General features: G+C 42.3%; 2 protein-coding genes across 2 annotated transcripts; both read right to left on the bottom strand.

The window, feature by feature from the left end:
• Positions 1–619: 619 nt before the first annotated feature.
• On the bottom strand, positions 620–3,276 carry LOC149499765 (uncharacterized). The gene is made up of 3 exons (XM_089738807.1): positions 3,096–3,276; positions 1,813–2,097; positions 620–846 (listed from the first exon to the last, which is right to left on the bottom strand). Exons 1-3 carry the CDS (start codon positions 3,271–3,273, stop codon positions 626–628), a joined length of 684 nt encoding a protein of 227 aa, XP_089594933.1. The 5' UTR covers positions 3,274–3,276; the 3' UTR covers positions 620–625.
• An 8,191-nt stretch (positions 3,277–11,467) lies between these two features.
• LOC114252938 (uncharacterized) lies at positions 11,468–15,572 on the bottom strand. Its single transcript, XM_028187629.2, has 2 exons — positions 14,516–15,572; positions 11,468–12,111 (listed from the first exon to the last, which is right to left on the bottom strand). The coding sequence occupies exons 1-2, from the start codon at positions 15,033–15,035 to the stop codon at positions 11,813–11,815; spliced, it is 819 nt and encodes a 272-aa protein (XP_028043430.2). The 5' UTR covers positions 15,036–15,572; the 3' UTR covers positions 11,468–11,812.
• Positions 15,573–20,289: the final 4,717 nt, after the last annotated feature.

The raw sequence follows: 20,289 nt of genomic DNA, 5'->3' as shown, positions 1-20,289 counted from the left end.
TTTTTTTATTTTGGCTTTGAATCTTTTATTATTATATTATTATTATTATTATAACAAAAGTACACTTACTGTTTAATCTGGCGTTTACTACTTTCATATTTTTACGACGTCACGGACGTGGTAGGTCGTCTTTAGAGTCTGCACGTGTAATCACCACCACCCTGCCTATTTCTGCTGTGAAGAGGTAATGCGTTTCGGTTTGAAGGGCGGGGCAGCCGTTATACTTTTTTTTTATTGTTTAGATGGGTGGACGAGCACACAGCCCTCCTGATGTTATGTGGTAACTGGAGCCCACTGACATCTACAACGTAAATGCGTCACCCACGTTGAGATAAGTTCTAAGGTCTCAAGTATAGTTACAACGGTAACGGTAACGGTATAGCTGCCCCCTGTTAAAAGTGAGATCTCACAACTCATGTGTCAAGGCGGGTGGTGACATTTACGTTGTGGACGTCTATAGGCTCGGCTAACCACTTAACATCAGGTGGGCCGTGAACCCGTCCCATCTAAGCAATAAAAATAAAAAGACCTCGATCACGAACACTAAAATATTCAAATATAATAAAATGTTTATTGTAAAATAGTAATGTGTCTGCGACTCGCGAAGTCCGAAGGAACCACAGTTTCAAGTGATGTTATCTCGCGGTGCATTGAGGGGTGCAAGATCCCCCCTCCTGTAATGTTCGTCGTAGTAGACATGGTCTTCGGTTTTGGTGGGCACTTGAATGATTTCCACTTGCGTTTTCGTATCGTCCTTTCGGTTTTGGTAAGCGTGCGAGTTTTCGAACATCCCTTTCAAACTTAGAACTGATGCCATGACGGTTGAGAAGAAGCCCATCATGAGACCTGAGGAACAGAGAAATCTGTTGTGGAAAGAAAAATGGTAGGACATTCTTAGTAAGCTGGATCGAAGGCAAATCGTCTTGATTTCACACGTTAGAGATAAAATAAAAAAGCCTTTTATTTCACCCCTAAAAATAACATTTTACATAATCGGTTTTTATTTATAAATTATGACTATTATATTGTTTTTATTAGATTACTTTGAATTGATTTGTTTTAGGTTTAGATTAGAGTGTACCTCTCTGTTTGAGGGTAAATACCTCCTCCAAAGATACCTAATAGTCTCTACTGTGGCCTTTTCCATCCACAGGCATCCATACAAAGGCAATAAAAAACAAAAAAAAAAGTTACGAGCCGTCCCTTCGATGTTGTTAACCCATCTGCTTCTAGGTCTTCCTCTCTTTCTATTTCCCCGAAGGTCTGGCCATGACGTCAACCGAGAAGTCCATCTATCGTCACTCATTTTTGCCACTTGACACGTCACAGATGTAACGTTCATTTTTAATTTTATTAAGTCTGTTTTTATTACAGCAAACACTGAACGACAAGTGTATAAATTATTTGTTTTTCACATATATATATTTTTATTTAACTATTCATAACTAAAGAATGTATGTATGCTTCTAAACTGTAAATGGGGATAATCTATGGTTACTGACCTTCGCAGAGCTTAAATTAAACGAAGTATGGTTATGGGAAGCCACGGTTAAATTAGACGGTGCCTTGGCTTTGCTGGGGTAATTCTGAAGCTTATGAGTACTATTCATAGGTACTATTCATGAGTACTATTCTATTCACAAGGGCTATAAAAAAAGGAGTCATATAAGATTCCTATTTTTTATAGCTCTTGTAGGCAGATGTGCATACGGCCCGCCTGATGGTGAGTGGTTGCGATTTTTTTTATATTAAACTAATTAACCGACTCCCTCCCTTGCAAAGTAATCGACGTAAGTGGACAATCTTCTTTACCTTTAGCAGACACGAATGCCAAAGCTTTCAACGCTATGGGTATTAGAAGACTCTTCGCAGCCAACAACCCCAAAATTACCGGCATCACATACTTTTTGTGCATCTTATACTTTCCCCTCTTTCTATTCCTTTTTCCTTTCTTCAAAACTTTGAATACGCATTTCTTTCCTTTGCCGCGTCTTTTACGTTTATGTTCTTTTGTTTTTTCTTTTTCTATCTTCTTGCTTGCGTGCTTATCTTTTGTTAGTTCTTTTGGTGTATTTAAGTCTTCTGAAACTGTATAAGCTTTTAACTTTGTGTCTTAATAAGATAAATTGTTAGATGTACATGATTTAAAATTTAAATGTTGTAAATTGGCGCATGTAAGTACCGCTTACTAGCTTTCAGCTTTTATGAAATGAAATTGACGTAGCATGATCTGTGTTCGTGTTAATTAGCTTTTTTCCTACCTATTCGCTGGTGGTGTAAGAGGCTATTTCAGCTACGCTCTGACGGGTAGGTGAGCTCATGGACTCAGCCTGAGATAATTTGCTAGCATTAGCCCTAGCAGGAGCATTGCTTCCCAGCATCTACCACAGGATCGGAATCGCGACCCACTGAGAAGATCCGGCGAGAAACGATCACGTTGGGCAGTTGGATATTGTTAACAACATTGGCAACGGATTCTTTTTATTCCAAAGTGTGTAGTAATAATATAAGTACAATAAGTAATACAGTAAGTATAATAATAGTAGTACAATACTGTAATATGACATACGGTTCAGTTCACATAAATAGGTTGACTGCTTTGTATTATTGTGGCAATTGTGGATCATGCATACATGGTGCCAACCGCTTATGCTACGAAAATGTTACGCATTGCAGTTTGAATTTTATTGCACCTAGTTTTGTGGTTGAAATTTTTGACGTCAGAAGGTTTTAGGCTTTGTATTGTTTGAAATGTCTTTAATTCCACACTATCTATGTATATCGCAAACATATATAGCTTGTCATTTGGACAGGCAAGGTGATTGTTGTTAGAATGTAATTGAGGCTTTGTCTTCATCGATGATATTTATAACGTATTCGGAAATAAATTATATTCTTAATCTATGTTGGTATTTGACTAATCTGAACCGCTCTTAAGGTCACGCAGGCAAAATCGTGTGCATAAGCTTATTAGACCAGGATAGTAATGAAGAACTATCCGTCAATTAGGAGATATTGTATATGTAAGTTATTACGAGTTATATTAATTTAAATTCTAAGTCTAGAGTAGGATAGGACTTAATAAAACTCCTTACCTTGAAGCGATCTTGGAGCAAATTTGCCTTGAGTGAATAGCCAGCCATAAGGGTCCGTGACATTAAATCTGTTTGCGTAGTCATCTTGATTTTTCGGAGCGAATTCAAATATAGTTTCAGTTTTAACTATACTGTAATTGTTGTTGTCCAATATCAGGCCTCGGGAGACTGGCAGCATTTTGGTGATGTAACAAGCATCACTTTCCTGAATTATGGAATTATGGAAGAATTGTTCAAGCGAATGTGTTATAGTAAGAAATATTCAGCACAATCAAAGCACTTTCAAAACGAGGATAAACTAAGACCTAGGAAGTCGTGACCTTTGTGACCTTTGTGAAGTTGTCGTGGCCTAAGAGATAAGATGTTCGGTGCATTCGTGTTGAGCGATGCACCTGTGTTCGTATCCCAGGCGGGTACCAATTTTTCTAATGAATTATGTACTCAACAGCTGATGTTCACGATTGACTTCCACGGTGAAGGAATAACATCGTGTAATAAAAGTAAAACCCGCAAATTTATAATTTGCGTAATTACTGGTGGTAGGACCTCTTGTGAGTCCGCGCGGGTAGGTACCACCACCCTGCCTATTTCTGCCGTGAAGCAGTAATGCGTTTCGGTTTGAAGGGTGGGGCAACCGTTGTAACTATACGGAGATCTTAGAACTTATATCTCAAGGTAGGTGGCGCATTTACGTTGTAGATGTCCATGGGTCAGTAACCACTTTACACCAGGTGGGCTGTGAGCTCATCCACCCATCTAAGCAATAAAAAAAAAATTGACCTAGACTAAAAACTAGACCTAATCTAAATATGACCACATAAATACGTATGAGGTCTTAATTGTGTATTTCAAACCATTGGAAAATTAGCTTTAAATTGAATTTACTCACCAATAGTTACAGTATTGGATGTCCCATTAATGTTATTGACTCTAATCTTTCCACTGCTGTCTGAGTCAATACCGAACTCAAACTCCTAACGGTACTGAATGCAAAATGACATGTTTAACTTATACGACACTTTTATATGGAGAGAACGAGTTCAAAGTGCTCTATGAAGCGTTGAATGACAGGCCGTAGTGACCATTTCATGCTAATTGCTCATAGCGGTCAATTAACCTGGGTCTAAAGAAAGTGGGGTTCAATTGATTGAGCATTTCCACTAATATTCTAATTTCACTTTCTTGAAATCGTCGTTGATAGAGTTTTGATAGAAAGGCCTAGGGGTAGAGGTCCCAAACAATGGTCGGACCAAATAGCGGAGGAACTGGGGATACCTGTCAGCGACGCACTCCACCAGGCTACAAAACGGGATCGATGGAGACAGCTGGTTGACGGAATCAGACGGAGTCACGATCCTCAGCAGTGAAGGACTGATCGAAGAGAGAGAGAGAGAGAGAATTTTTCATCCTCCCTATATCCATACGAATATTATAAATGCTAAAGTGTGTTTCTTTGTTTGTTCTTTTGTCACATCAAAACCAAGCAATTGATTGACACGATTTTTTAGAGATAGGATTAGGTTAGGTTAGTAGTAGATAGATAGTAAAAGAGGCTACCTTTTATACCTGAAAAACATCTCATTCTCACGGGGAAATACATTCCTTAAACACGCTGGCTAAACCGCGGACTATTGAAAATGATATTGCGGCCGATCTCGTTGAAAGTGCTCACTACCGGTCATGGTATTTGGCAATATCTGAAAGTTCTATAGATAGAGTGATACCACGCACCCTGGTTGACAGATGGTTATTGAAAATTCAATAGTATTTTTTTGATTTATCAATTTAGGATGGCTTGTACCAATAACTGTTGATTGATTTTCATTTTTATAGCTAAGAGAGAGTGTACCTTTACCTTTTTCGTCTCTTCAAAGGATTTGATTTTAACGTTGACAGCCGTCCGCGTGAAGGAAAGACTGCTTGATGAAGATCCGTGTAAAGCGTAAGATCAGCTTGCTTCAGCATTAGGACTTTCATTCTCGCTCACGACTCGGTCGTGCGCGGACGTGCTTTCCGATCCGTGGCCCGCTTGCGAGCTGCGTCTCTGAACTCACAGTTGTGCTCGACAGTGTAGTGACCGTGAATACATCGTGCGTACAATTCAGTAGTGCGGACGTGCCGATCCGTTGGTCGCTTGCGATCTGCGTATCGAGGTCCATTTTTGTGCGCTAAAGTTTTGTAACCGCGAACCCACCCTTACCAACTGCCTTTTTCAAGGCAAAACCAATCGCTACGTTCAGCTTCCTGTGGCACTCACAGGCTAGCGATTTCCTAACCCTTCCCAAAAACAACAGTCTTTTTCAAGACTAGACCCCCGCTCGCGATTCTGCCTGCTGTAGCACTATACAGCCCGAGCGGGTTCCTTTCCTTTTCCCCGCCGATTGCCGTTTTCACGGCATAGGCATTCCCCCCCCTGCTCCTTGCTGTCCTGCAGCACAGGGGGGTTACAAATCCTATCCGGGGCCTCGCCTTTCGGCGAGTTCAACAAAAGTCCCGGGGCCGCCCCCCCCGGGCAAGAAGACCGAAGATGAGCGAAGATTTTGTGTGCGACAGTGATAGTGCTAGGGACATTGTCGGGTTCCTCCGGGATAGGTACCCGTCAATTAGGGCCGAGTATCTCAGCTATAGGGCCTCTCGTGGCAATCCCTCCCCCCCCGCGTCCGTCGCCGCGTATTTCAACCGTGCCTCGGAGGCACGCCGCGCGCCCCCCGCCGCCGCGTTAAGTTCGAGCGCACGTTCCGACGATGCGGCTCACATAGCGCCTAGCGCTACCCCCACCCCCGCGCCCGCGTCGACTACGTCATCGCGCGTTTCGTCCGTCGCGACCTCGATCGTTTCGAGTTCAGGCTCCGATACCGAATCGGAGATGGATTTCGAATCCGCGTCAAGCCCTCAGCCTGGAACTTCGGATGGGTTCCAAACCGTAACGCGCGGTAAAAAGCGTACTCGCGCCGTGGAGTCCCGGAGCTCCACGACGAAGCAGACTAAATCCGCGACCGCCTCCCGCCCGCAGGTAGTCGTGACACCGGAGTCGGACTCCGCTCGCCGTGTAACCCCACCGCCGCGTCCCAAACCCGCGCCCGCTCCTAAAGTAGCTGCCCCGCCCCCGCTGATTCTCCAGGAAAAAACTGCGTGGAACCGCGTTTCCCAGGCCCTTCAGGCAAATAAAATTAATTATACCCATGCGCGTAACGTCGCGCATGGGATTCAGATAAAGGTCGCAACGCCGGGCGACCATAGGGCCCTCTCTTCATACCTCCGAAAGGAGAACATAGGTTTTCACACCTATGCTCTTCAGGAGGACCGCGAGCTCCGCGTAGTAATACGCGGAGTCCCAAAAGAGCTAGATATCGAGTACATTAAGGAGGATCTGACCGCTCAGTCCCTCCCGCTAGTTAGTGTGCACCGGATGCACAGTGGGCGGGGCAAACAGCCCTACAACATGATTCTAGTAGCGCTAGAACCCACCCCGGAGGCCAAAAAGAAGATCGCATGTCTCACGACAATTTGCGGCCTATCCGGGATCTCAATTGAAGCCCCCCATAGACGTGGCACTCCCGGGCAGTGCTACAGATGCCAGCTTTACGGCCACTCGGCTCGTAATTGCCACGCGCGCCCCCGCTGCGTAAAGTGCCTCGGCGACCACGCCACACTAGATTGCTCGCGTGTTAGGGAAACCGCGACCGAACCTCCAAGCTGTGTCCTATGTCTTAAGCAAGGGCACCCCGCGAACTACCGTGGATGTCCTAGGGCTCCGCGAAAACGTCCGACCCACCCAGCCCCCCGAACCGTCGGCCCAAAGACTTCGGCGCCTTCAGTGCCGAAACCCGCCTTCGTGCCGGCTGCAGTTCCCACGGTGTCGGCGTGGAAAAAACCGCTGCCGTATACGAAGGCGGGAACGGAAACCGCACCCCCGCCCCCGCTCGTGACACGCCCCGCGCCCCAGCCCCTACTCGCACCTCGCCCCGCGCCCGCGTTCCGTCCCCCGCAACCCTCTGCCGCCAACGACTTCGCGCTCGTGCGTGACTTCGTCACCGCGGTCAACTTCGACCGTCTGCGATCGTTCGCTGACGCTATCCGTAGGTCGGTAACCCCCGAACAGCGGCTCGCGGCCGCTTTCGATCACATGGACGTTTACGAGTCCGTGTCGCGTACGTTATAAAATCTTTACCGGTAACCAATGGCGCAAAAAGGTAGAGAAAAACCGTATTCCCTTACGTTAGCATTCTACAATGCTAACGGACTCGCGCGGCAACGCGATCAAATTTTCGAATTCCTCCGCGATAATCTTGTAGATATTCTATTAGTGCAGGAAACCTGTCTGAAGCCCTCGCGTCGCGACCCGAAAGTCGCGAATTACGTCATGGTTAGGAATGACAGACTCACCGCCTCCAAAGGCGGGACTGCCATTTACTATAGGCGGGCCCTGCACGTTGTCCCTCTCGATACTCCCTCGCTCTCACATATCGAGGCGTCAGTGTGCCGTATCTCGCTGACGGGACACCAGCCGATCGTCATCGCATCCGTTTATCTCCCCCCGGACAAGCCCCTTCTGAGCAGTGACATCGAGTCACTGTTCGGCATGGGAGACTCCGTCATCCTGGCAGGCGATTTAAATTGCCACCACACTAGGTGGAACTGCCATCGTACTAACGTTAACGGTAGGCGTCTCGACGCGTTTATAGACGACCTCACCTTTGAAATAGTCGGTCCCCCAACTCCAACATGTTATCCGTATAACATCGCGCTCCGTCCGAGCACTATAGACCTGGCATTGCTTAGGAACGTAACTCTGCGCTTGCGTTCCATCGAAGCAATGTCAGAGCTCGACTCAGACCACCGACCTGTCGTTATGCAGCTCGGTCGCCCCCACAACCCAGTCACTGTTACGAGGACCATGGTGGATTGGAATAAGCTGGGCACGTGCCTAGCCGACACCGCTCCGCCAATCCTCCCTTACGGCCCGGATTCGAATCTATCCCCCGAGGACACCGTCGAATCCATAAACATCATTACCGATCACATATCTTCCGCGATCATTAGATCTTCTAAAGAAGTCGATGTGGAGGACAGCTTCCACCGCATCAGACTGTCCCCCGATCTTAGGAATCTCTTAAGAGTTAGGAACGCGGCAATCCGGGCCTACGATCGTCTTCCCACGCATTCAAACCGGTTTCGGATGCGTCGTCTACAACGCGAAGTCCACTCCCGCTTAAGCGACGCGCGTAACGATAATTGGCATAGTTATTTAGAACAACTCGCGCCCTCCCACCAAGCATACTGGCGACTAGCTAGGACTCTCAAATCCGAAACTACCGCTACTATGCCTCCCCTCGTACGCCCTTCAGGCCAACCACCGGCATTCGATGACGATGACAAGGCTGAGCTGCTGGCCGATGCACTGCAAGAGCAGTGCACCACCAGCACTCAACACGCGGACCCCGAACACACCGAGTTAGTCGACAGGGAGGTCGAGCGCAGAGCTTCCCTGCCGCCCTCGGACGCGTTACCCCCCATTACCACTGACGAAGTTAGAGACGCGATCCACAACCTACAACCTAGGAAGGCACCCGGCTCCGACGGCATCCACAACCGCGCGCTTAAACTCTTGCCAGTCCAACTGATAGCAATGTTGGCTACAATTTTAAATGCTGCTATGACGCACTGCATCTTTCCCGCGGTGTGGAAAGAAGCGGACGTTATCGGTATACATAAGCCGGGCAAACCGACAAACGAAACTTCTAGTTACCGTCCGATTAGTCTCCTCTCGACGATAGGAAAAATTTACGAACGGCTCCTTAGGAAACGCCTCTGGGATTTTGTTACCGCGAACAAAATTCTCATAGACGAACAGTTCGGATTCCGCTCAAAACACTCGTGCGTACAACAAGTGCACCGCCTCACGGAGCACATTCTGATAGGACTAAATAGGCGTAAACAAATCCCGACCGGCGCCCTCTTCTTCGACATCGCGAAGGCGTTCGACAAAGTCTGGCACAACGGTTTAATTTATAAACTGTACAACATGGGAGTGCCAGACAGACTCGTGCTCATCATACGAGACTTCTTGTCGAACCGTTCGTTTCGATATCGAGTAGAGGGAACTCGTTCTCGTCCCCGTCAACTGACCGCCGGAGTCCCGCAAGGCTCCGCGCTCTCCCCGTTATTATTTAGTTTGTATATCAATGATATACCCCGGTCTCCGGAGACCCATCTAGCGCTCTTCGCCGATGACACGGCTATCTACTACTCGTGTAGGAAGATGTCGCTGCTTCATCGGCGACTCCAGATCGCAGTAGCCACCATGGGACAGTGGTTCCGGAAGTGGCGAATAGACATCAACCCCACGAAAAGCGCAGCGGTGCTCTTCAAAAGGGGTCGCCCTCCGAACATCACTTCGAGCATCCCACTCCGTAGTAGGCGCGCAAACACCTCCGCCGTTAGTCCCATCACTCTCTTTGGCCAGCCCATTCCGTGGGTCTCGAAGGTCAAATATCTAGGCGTCACCCTCGACAGAGGGATGACATTCCGTCCCCATATAAAAACGGTACGCGACCGCGCCGCGTTTATTCTAGGACGACTCTATCCAATGCTTTGTAGTCGAAGCAAACTGTCCCTCCGTAATAAGGTAACTCTCTACAAAACTTGTATACGCCCCGTCATGACGTATGCAAGCGTAGTGTTCGCTCACGCAGCCCGCACCAACTTGAAATCCCTTCAGGTTATTCAATCACGATTCTGCAGGATAGCCGTCGGAGCGCCTTGGTTCCTTAGGAATGTGGATCTCCACGACGACCTGGAGCTCGACTCCCTTAGTAAGTATCTACAGTCGGCATCGCTGCGCCATTTTGAGAAGGCGGCACGACATGAGAACCCTCTCATCGTAGCCGCTGGAAATTACATACCCGACCCAGTAGACCGAATGGTAAACCGTCGACGTCGCCCAAAGCACGTCATTACGGATCCTCCTGATCCATTAACGGTGCTTTTAGGCACCACAAGCACCGGTCACCGTCCTCGTCGAACCCGTCGCTTGCGACGAAGGGTTCGACGAGCGAACTAACCCATAGACACAGCCCACTGAGTTTCTCGCCGGATCTTCTCAGTGGGTCGCGTTTCCGATCCAGTGGTAGATTCTGCGAAGCACTGCTCTTGCTAGGGTCAGTGTTAGCAACTCTCCGGTTGAGCCCCGCGAGCTCACCTACTAACGTTAGGGCGAAGCTGAAATAGCCTCTCAAGGCTATCAGCATAGGTAGGGAAAAAAAAAAAATTAGGACTTCGTAGCTAAGACATTTCGAAGCGATTGTATGCGTTGGGAATGAAGTCGTCGTGGCCTAAAGGATAAGACGTCCGGTGCATTCGTATCTAGCGATGCAACGGTGTTTGAACCCCGCAGGCGGGTACCAATTTTTCTAATGAAATACGTACTTAACAAATGTTCACGATTGACTTCCACGGTGAACGAATAACATCGTGTAATAAAAAAAAAATCAAACCCGCAAAATTATAATTTGCGTAATTACTGGTGGTAGGACCTCTTGTGAGTCCGCACGGGTAGGTACCACCGCCCCGCCTATTTCTGCCGTGAAGCAGTAATGCGTTTCGGTTTGAAGGGTGGGGCAGCCGTTGTAACTATACTGAGATCTTAGAACTTTTATCTCAAGGTGGGTGGCGCATTTACGTTGTAGATGTCTATGGGTTCCAGCAACCACTTAACACCAGGTGGGCTGTGAGCTCGTCCACACAACTAGGCAATAAAAAAAAAACAAGGAACTTGAGTACCTTACGAAGCTAATATTCACGCTGCAAAGGTTATGTTGTGTATTTGGTGAGACCAGGCGGCGCTATTTATTACGAGCCATTGGAACCGAACGAAACAATCACTAGAGAATGGTATTTAACTCAATTAATGTGATTAATTCTTCGATAGATTCTCTGGCAAAGTTCAGACAACGTTGCCAAAACCCGTGAAAACTACTTAGAAACGCCCAAATAAGACGCCTACCCATCATATCTCTTATTGCGTTCCTCCAATTATTGTTAGTTCCGTTTGATGGCGCATAGTCTGTCTGACCAGCAGTTCTGCTCATAAAAACGCATTGAAGTCGTCACAGCCTAAAAGGTGCTGGATGCACTCATCTAAATAATTCAAAAAACGTATTAAAGAATGGCTTAATTTATTGATAGCCTCAAAGGACCTCAAAAGCTTCAACACTTTAGGTTACATATTATGTATATGTTTACCTTTAGATAATATTATTTATTTTGAGTCCAAATTGTTTCAAAAATTAGAGGCTGACAAAAAAATAATTTAACTATTTAGATTCTTAAAGTTAAAGACTAATGCGTCAGAGAAATAAAAGGCAAAACAATAAAAGCATTCCCTTTATATTTTCTGATAATCTATCAATTCACTTCAGTGGTAACTTACTAATATCATTCTCACTTAACTTACAATAAATAACTTACACTTAATGTATCTACATATGAAATATGAAATCTAATATTTACAACAGCGCGAGCACTTAAATCTTAATAATTTTGAAGTTCAAACCACAAAACACGAATCGTTTACAAAAAAGAAAGAGAACTAATTATCTGGATGTGACTTCAAAAACGAATCAGTTAAGTATGTCATAGTTTTTAAATTCGAAATTCACTCATCTTAAATTATGTATGGATGGCAACTCTGAGCATCGACTTTGTTTATTACATTTTTAATAGTCTCCTTTCTGTAGGCCCATAACGGCTGCAAATAGAGCAAAGAAGAACCCAGCTAGCCCTGTAGCTCCTACCAGTAATACCAGACCACCGATCATGACCGGGACTAGAGTGAAATATTTCATCTTGTAAGCTAAGAGTAGTGGTAGCATGTACTTCTTCAATTTCTTCGTTTTTAGCTTTTTTTTCTTTTTGTTCTTTGATTTCAGTTCTGCATCTCCTTCTAAGCCTTCAGCTTCATATTCGCCGTCTTCATCATCTTCTTCATCTTCATCCTCTTCAACGCCAAAGTAATCTGAAATTGAAAAATATTTTAATTTTTTAATTACATTCTAGAGATATGTAGCAAAGCTGATAAAATCGGACTTTTTGGTAACTGTAAAGTAAAAAACCCAATAGTCAACCCAATAAATAGTCTTTGAAAGGAGATACTCTCTGTTTTGCGGTTATGGCTTCAATACAACTGCAGTAATTCGTAAATGACATTTACACTACGAAAACCATATTTTTTTCACATCACAGCCCTTAGGTACGGACCAGCCCAATGATGTGATTCACTATCATCAGTCTATAGACATTCATTGCTGGTCTTTGGTTTTCCTTTAGGTTCACCAAAATTATCGGTTCTACGCTGTCCGGATACAGGGGATTTTTAATTGCCTTTGTAGGCATGCCAGCATACAGTCCACTTCTTTGGAAATAGTCACCGTTGCCCATGGTCATCAACAGTGTCAAGCCAAGCCGTTGCCTACTGCCAGATTCCCTCGACCTTCAACAATCGTCGGCCTATTAGATGCTATTCTAGAGGCTTCAAGAAAAAAGCTGGAAGCGATTGTGTACGATTTGAAACAACAATACATATTTTAACTTTTTCCATAATCAAGTACAGTTTTAAACTTGCGTTATCTAACTTCACTGCTTAATTTCATTTTGTGTGATAGTGAAGAAGCGCACCCACTTGTCAAAATATCAATGTCAGTTTCAAGCGTAAAAAGCTGTTGGAGGGTTGTTTTAATGTAAAAAAGACTTATTTATGTCTCAAAATGAGTAGTTTATACTCCAGATTCGGTAGCTAATTCAAACTAAGGGTACCACAAGATTTTATACATACTTCTTCGCCAAAAAATATATCTTTTTTAAAACAATAAATCCATTATATCAATGTAAATTTCTGATTCTCATAATTGCGTACTCTCAGATAATCTTGAACGTAATAATTACGATATTAAAAAAATAACTTTGACAATAACAATAGCCACTCTACCGTGCATACTAATTGTACCAATTATTAGAAAGCAATACTATAATTAGATATATCATACACTGCGTGCTAGATAAATAACAATTCAATCTTGATACATACTACAAGTGTAATGGATAATCTCCAATAAGAAAATGTAAAGAAATATCTTCAATGAAAGTACATAGTTGTAAAAACGGATAGCAATTTTTATACTTATAGTTCTTTGTCTATTCTACGCTTATTAAACTTGAGATATAGGAATTTTAATATGAAGGGAAATCATCTAAAAATTACAATGAAGTATTTGTTTAAATTTACTCGTGACTAAAGCTGATACAGTTCGGTGGACACTTTGAAAGAAAAGTCTTACTTTTTGAATTAGTTTTCTTGATTCAATTACAAAAAGCAGCTAAAAATTGAAAGTGAAAACTGAAAGTCAGTGGAAGAAATATTCTTTATATACAATATTGATAAGCCCACTAGTTCCAAAATGAATGTAATGATCCAAAATGAAAAAGGAAATGAATCCTGATTCGGATTTTGTATTCCATTAATTTATCAAAATAGTTCAATGAACATTCCAAATGAAACTTGAAGAATTGACGACAAATAGTAGTCATCCAATTAATAACTATCTCATTGAAGGAAGCACTCGCTGACAACTTCCAAATAACCCTTAAGCCGTGACGATCTGATGATAGATATTTGAAACAGCGGAAAAGATTGGTAACATTCAGAATTCCGGTGAGAGTGGTAACGGAGGATAATGAGGGGGTTTGTAGAAATGTTTCCAGTCATTGACTTTAGATATTGTATTAAAGGTGATATGATTTTGAAACGGTAAAATGATGAACAACAGTTAATGCATGAGTAAGAGAAAAGTACTGAGGCAAAATAACAACGAAAATAATGTTAAAAAATCAGTCGTCCTTAACGCAATATCTATGCAATTATCAATGTCAGTACAGATGCCTATAGGTGAAAGTATTTTTGAACGTATTTCATATAACTATGAATTTTTTTAAAAATGATAGTACGTCCCTATCTCTCATGCTCCATCTGGAGCCCAAGTGGCCCTTTGAACCCCAATGTGCCATTTTGAAATAAAGTGTCTTGTTAAATGTTATAGGAATATGTAGTAAACTAGTCTTAAAAAGCCAAAAAGACTGGTTTCAGGGAGTTCACGGTATGCTCACTATGTCGTGAAAATCATTTAATTTCTATGAACAAATCATTATTTCAGTTTAAGTCTAGACATTACATGCAAAATGGGCGTCCCTCCCCCCCATAGCTGTCAAAAGATAAAAAATGTTTCAACTAAAAATTTAAATTTTTTTTCTTGTAAACTACACAAACTCTTTAAGGGTAACGACGTCTAAGTCATATTCCCAAAGTAGCCCTATAATACTATTAAATAATGCCTAATAATTAACTAACATGCGTTAAAGTTACTGACCCGAAATTGATCTCCTTGAAGCTGTAGGCTCCGAGAATCCTTCAGGTTTCTCGATAATCGGTTCTTCATTCACACCCAAAGATCTCTTCTGAAATTCCTCATTCCTTATCAAAGGTATCGTTTGGGGTTGGAAGGGCCCCGCAGGTCCAAAGATACCATTGGAATTCCCACTTTTCTCAGTGGCAATCGGCACATAATCACCAGGGAAAAGTACTTCAGATTTATAATTCTTCACATTATCCTGTGAATAGTAGGCGTTCCTCTCAATTTGTGGTTCCTCTTTCTTCAGCGGTATAGCTCTGGGTCTGAAAGCGTATTTCCTGTTCTGAGTCTCCGGTCTGCTGTAGCTCGATGGTTGGATGACTATAGAAGCACTGGTCACGTTCACGACCGCCGACCCCGCCCCATCCGACGCTCCGCTCATGGACCAAAGCTTGGTCAATCTGTTCTCATAATTGTTATCAGCGGTTGACATAACAATAAAACATAACACAAACTGCCATTGCAACTTGAACTCCATCTTGATAATGTCCACGTTAATTTGATTGAAATGACTTCACTTTCAACATAAGTGTTTCGACACGTTTATTGCACCATTTTTCTGCAAGCAGTCGCGCAAAACTGAATCACTATCGTTCGTTCGTGTTATATTTATACATGTAAGTATAAAGTTACATTTTCCCGGCTATTCACGGTCGGACGGTCCCCTTGGCTTCCTCAGCTGCGATTCCAATACACAAAAGCAGCCGAACTGTTGTGTCTTCGCGTGTTGTCGTCGTGGCCACCACGCGCCGCTTCTTCCGCTAATAGTTCCTTGATATTAATCCACTTTTCTCCTATAGATTGGGGGTAATTTGTCTCATAGTTAACGTCTCATTATACTTATTTTCATGTCATATTGTTTCTTATTGGACTGTTTGAATTTTGATGACGAGTCAAAATCAGATTCACCACCGAAATGTTTCTACAAAATATAAAAGATTTTTGAAAAGTTAGTTTCTTTGCCGTGATCTATCTTCGAGTGTACTTCGCCAAGAGTCAGGAAGGAAACTACGCGAGACACTTCAATCGTCCATCATCTGAGGCGATGCATTGAACCGCTACAAATAGGCGAGAGCAATCACTGGAACGGCGTTCATTACAAACTTGCCTGCTTTATTTCTAACATCTGTCACCATTGAATCAATGAAGACTTTATTAGAGGTTTTTTTTTTTTTTTGTTAATCCGTACTAAGCAACTAGGTCAAACTCTTAGGCTAAGTAATCAGCGAAATATAGGTATTGTTTGCATCCGTTTAGTTACAGTGTACATAGTGTCTAACAAAGACGGTTATGTATTTGATACTAATTAACGCTGAGATGAGGTGTTCATACATTAAGCTTAATATTTTTAGTGTTTTAAAGTGTTTAAAAGTTTTAGTGAACATTTCCAGGATCCATAAGATCAGAGAAAATTCAATTTTATTTATATATTCTTTAGGTAAGTGGACGATCTCACGGCCCACCTGGTGTTAAGTGGTAACCGGAGCCCATCGACATCTACAACGTAAATGCCGCCACCCACCTCGAGAAATGAGTTGTAAAGTCTCACTTTTAACAGTACAACGACTGTTCCCTCCTTCAAACCGAAACGCATTACTTCTCCGCGGCAAAAATAGGCAGAGTGGTCGTACCTACCCGTGCGGACTCACAAGACGTCCTACCATCAGTAAATAGTCTATTTGGAACTTTTGATTGTGTATGGAGTAGCTTTTAAGCCGGTCTTAAATTAACTTTTAAGTTAGTTTTAGGAGGCAGGAGATTTTCTAACAGCTGCTTTGGGAATGTATCTACTGCCGGATAAGAAATCACGATCAGCTGAGAAGATTCGGCGAGCAAGTCAGCGGGCTGATGTCATGAGTCGGGGTCCCTATGCCAGCTCCTATTGCTAAAGCTGCAGGCATCTAATGGTCGAGTTAGTGGATGGAGTGGATTTGTAAAGATGTGTCTAGGGCAGTGGTGGGCAAACATTTTTAATGGCAGGCCGCAAAGCTTAAGAAATTTGATAGGAGGGCCAGAATTATAGAAAAAATGCATTTTGTATTAAAGCTTTTTAATAAACAAAATACCTTTTACTATTACGCCTTGTTAGGCGTGTGAGACGTGAGGAGTGTGATAGATACTAATACCTGTGACAGACTGCCAAGATAATTATAATGATGGCAAGTTAATTATGAGATAGTTAAAGCTCAAAACACCCTTGACGAATTGGAGCTTTTATGAAAAATTCGAAGATTTTCAATTATAAACGTCAGATTTTATTTTACGCGCCAAAATGCTGACTAGAACATTTAGTATGAACGGGCTCTCGGCGGGCCGGATTAAATACTTCCGCGGGCCGGAGTTGGCCCGCGAGCTGTACTTTGCCCATTACCGGTCTAGGGCGTTGTTGGTAACACATGCTATTCTCCCGAGTCACAATATTCAGATTTTGGTTGAGTTGCTGCCATATTGTACGTAATCTATTAGCCATTTATGGCAATTATTCTGCCACTTCGTCATTCAGTTTTTTCTAATTACATTTCTAAGTTGAACGAAATATGTATAAGTTATATCGGAAACATTTCGCATTGATTGTAACGTCACGTGATAGCGCGTGCACAGTGAAAATGAGGAAGAACGTGCGTAATTGCGTTAATTGGCATCATTTAGAGTACCGTCATTTTAAATGTGATAATATTTTAACATTACAACGCGAACCATTTTTTTTAACTTTTTTATTGCATATATGGTTGGACAGCTCACAGTCCACCTGATGATAAGTGGTTATCGGTGCCCATAGACATCTACAACGTAAATGCGCCACACACCTTGAGATATAGTTCTAAGGTCTCAGTATAGTCACAACGGCTGCCCCACCCTTCAAACCGAAACGCATTACTGCTTCACGACAGAAATAGGCGGGGCGGTGGCACCTACCCGTGCGGACTCGCAAGAGGTCCTACCACCAGTAATTACGCAAATTATAATTTTGCGGGTTTGATTTTTATTACACAATGTTATTCCTTCACCGTGGAATTCAATCGTGGAATTCAATCCTTCACCGTGGAATTCAAATTTGTTGAGTACGTATTTCATTAGAAAAATTGGTATCCGCCTGCGGGATTCGAACACCGTTGCATCGCTATATACGAATGCACCGGACGTCTTATCCTTTAGGCCACGACGACTTTAAAATCCCTTGAGATATGACTTCTAAGGTCTTAGTATAGTTACGGCTTTTTTTTTTTTCGGGCTGGGGGCCGAGCCTCCTTCGAGGTCCCCGCGCATAAGGATAATTACAACGGCTGTCCCAACCGAACTGCTTTACGGCAGACAAAGGCAGGGTGGTGGTACCAACCTGTGCGGACTCACAAGAGGTCCTACCACCAGGTGAATCGAATAGAATTGTAATAATTATTTTTATTATTACTTAAATGCAAAAAATAAGTATTTAAAATACTGTGACTTCAAAGTAATGTCATAGTAGTGAAAATCTATAAAAAATGTCAAACATCACATCTGACGCATAGATGGTGTTCAGTGACAAACGCACGAACAAAATGAAAAATGTAATGTAATATTCAAACATGAAACTTTTTTTCTACAAATAAATGTTTAACAGATAATATGAGTTCCTTAATCCTTCCGTTAACTTCTTATTTCTCACGATCGATTAGCAGCCAGTATCGGTTAGGAGAACAAATATATATGTATTAAAAACAGGTATTACAAGACACTAAGTACATTTTATATTTTGCAACTGGAACCTTCGCCTACCTCGTCTAAGATGTATTCCCGCTTTCGATTTATAAATTTTGGCAGAATGTATATTTATTTTAAGACTGGAATACCGTGTATTTTGTTCCAAAGCCATACGGTATGTAGCGAAAAGGGCGAAAGATTTGTGGAGAACACTTCGAAAAATGTTCCTCCGAGCCCTACTAGCTTTCTGTAACTAGGTATTGATTTTGCAGTCGGCAGTGAATTTCACCCGTGGCATTGCAAATGTTCATGAATCCACTTTCTACCAGAAGATATGCCTCTTTTTGACAGCTTTACCACAATAAGTGATAGAAAAACCTTTGCTACTCTGGTTGGCTAATAACTTAGGTATATCTAATATTTGTGAAGTAATAACTGAAATGTACGGAACTCCAACGTTCTTTAATATTGATTTTTGTATGTCTTTGTCATTATTTTTTGTATGCTTGGGAATTTTAATTATCGCTTCAGCTTTTTTCAATATTTATGTCCACGTTATTTTAGTATTGTGGTTAGTAGAATTCCGATAGTTGAGGCCTAGGGCATTGAGATTGGTAAATTAATTGATCGTTAGGCGATGTTTTTGTGGCAATTAACTTCCGTTGACCTGATTTACTTAGTTTTGTTGATACATTAAATACTTAATGCATATGTATATGCGTACGATCTGTCGTCCTCCTCTCATTCAAAAACGTTTCACCGTATGAGTCAGCAGGAAGGTACAAACTCAAAATACGTTGTACTCCCAGAAATTAGGTAATTCTTTGGGTTTCATTTATAATACTCGATGTATTTTCTCTATTCAAATAGAAACGACTAGAAAGGAATCCGGGTCTTGATAGATTTATGCGTGCATCTGGCAAGAATTACTAAACACATTTAGTTTTTTTTTACTAAGTAATAGACACTTGGTCCTTATCTTTATATTAGTAAACCTAAAAACAGCACTGTATTTAATCTAAACTAGTGGCCCGCTCCGGCTTCGCTCGGGTCTTTAACAAAAGTTTTAGTAAGGATCCCTAATTTTTGTGAAAAAAAAATAACCTATGTCACTCGGATATAGTGTAGCTTCCAAACAGTGAAAGAATTTTTCAAATAGGTTCAGTAGTTTCGGAGCCTATTCAATACAAACAAACAAACAAATCTTTCCTCTTTATAATATTAGTAGTATAGACTAGCGGCCCGCTCCGGCTTCGCTCGGGTCTTTAACAAAAATTTCAACAATATTTGACGTTATTTTATTTTTTTAAATAAAAGAACACTTTTTGCGGCATAACTATAATAGTTAGACATATGCTGTCGCGACACTTTTTGTAAATAATAATGTGTTTTATTCTATCATCAATAATTTTCGCAGGGCACGCGATGTAAAGAATATTTTAGGTAATTTTTTTACACCTTCGGTTACATTATTGGAGTTTTAGTAAAAAACCCTAATTTTTTTCAAAAAAAAAATATAGCCTATGTCACTTGGGAATAGTGGAGCTTCCAAACAGTGAAAGTATTTTTCAAATCGGCTCAGTAGGGCTCCGAAAATAGCCTATTCAATACAAACAAACAAATCTTTCCTCTTTAAAATATTAGTATAGATAACAGATGCATCATGAACTCCGCGCCAAAATAGAAAACAGTTGTACTAATCTAACAATCTGGAATGCAAAACAAATAACAAACAATTGAGACCATAAATAAATCCATTTCCGATACAATTTTTGACTGATGTATTATGGCGGTTTTCTCGTTCTAGTGTCTGGAATTTAAATAAAGACAAATGAAGCCTATAAAAAGGCCCTAACTCAAGTATTTAAGCAAAATATTTTTTGCGGGTAGTATGTTATTCCTTCATTGTGGAAATCATTCACGAACATTCGTTAAGTACGTATTTCCGTAGAAAAATTGCGACTTGCCTGCGGTACAACTGCGTCGCTCGATACGAATGCACTGGGCATCTTATTTTTTAGGCCACGGCTGGTAGGTTTTTTTTTTTTTTT

The sequence above is a fragment of the Bombyx mandarina genome, chromosome 26 (genome assembly GCF_030267445.1).
Source record: "Bombyx mandarina strain Sakado chromosome 26, ASM3026744v2".
Taxonomy (NCBI): Eukaryota; Metazoa; Arthropoda; class Insecta; order Lepidoptera; family Bombycidae; genus Bombyx; species Bombyx mandarina.
This window is presented reverse-complemented; position numbering and strand designations above follow the sequence as displayed.

What these genes read in the sequence shown, in the direction of transcription:
- LOC149499765 (XM_089738807.1), bottom strand. Translation starts at nt 3,273, where the DNA reads ATGCTGCCAGTCTCCCGAGGCCTGATATTGGACAACAACAATTACAGT. An exon ending in TGCTCCAAGATCGCTTCAAG is followed by an intron (nt 2,098 to 3,095) that starts GTAAGGAGTTTT and finishes CAAAGTTAAAAG; the next exon opens with CTTATACAGTTTCAGAAGAC. An exon ending in GGCATTCGTGTCTGCTAAAG is followed by an intron (nt 847 to 1,812) that starts GTAAAGAAGATT and finishes TCTGTTCCTCAG; the next exon opens with GTCTCATGATGGGCTTCTTC.
- LOC114252938 (XM_028187629.2), bottom strand. Translation starts at nt 15,035, where the DNA reads ATGGAGTTCAAGTTGCAATGGCAGTTTGTGTTATGTTTTATTGTTATG. An exon ending in TTCAAGGAGATCAATTTCGG is followed by an intron (nt 12,112 to 14,515) that starts GTCAGTAACTTT and finishes TTTCAATTTCAG; the next exon opens with ATTACTTTGGCGTTGAAGAG.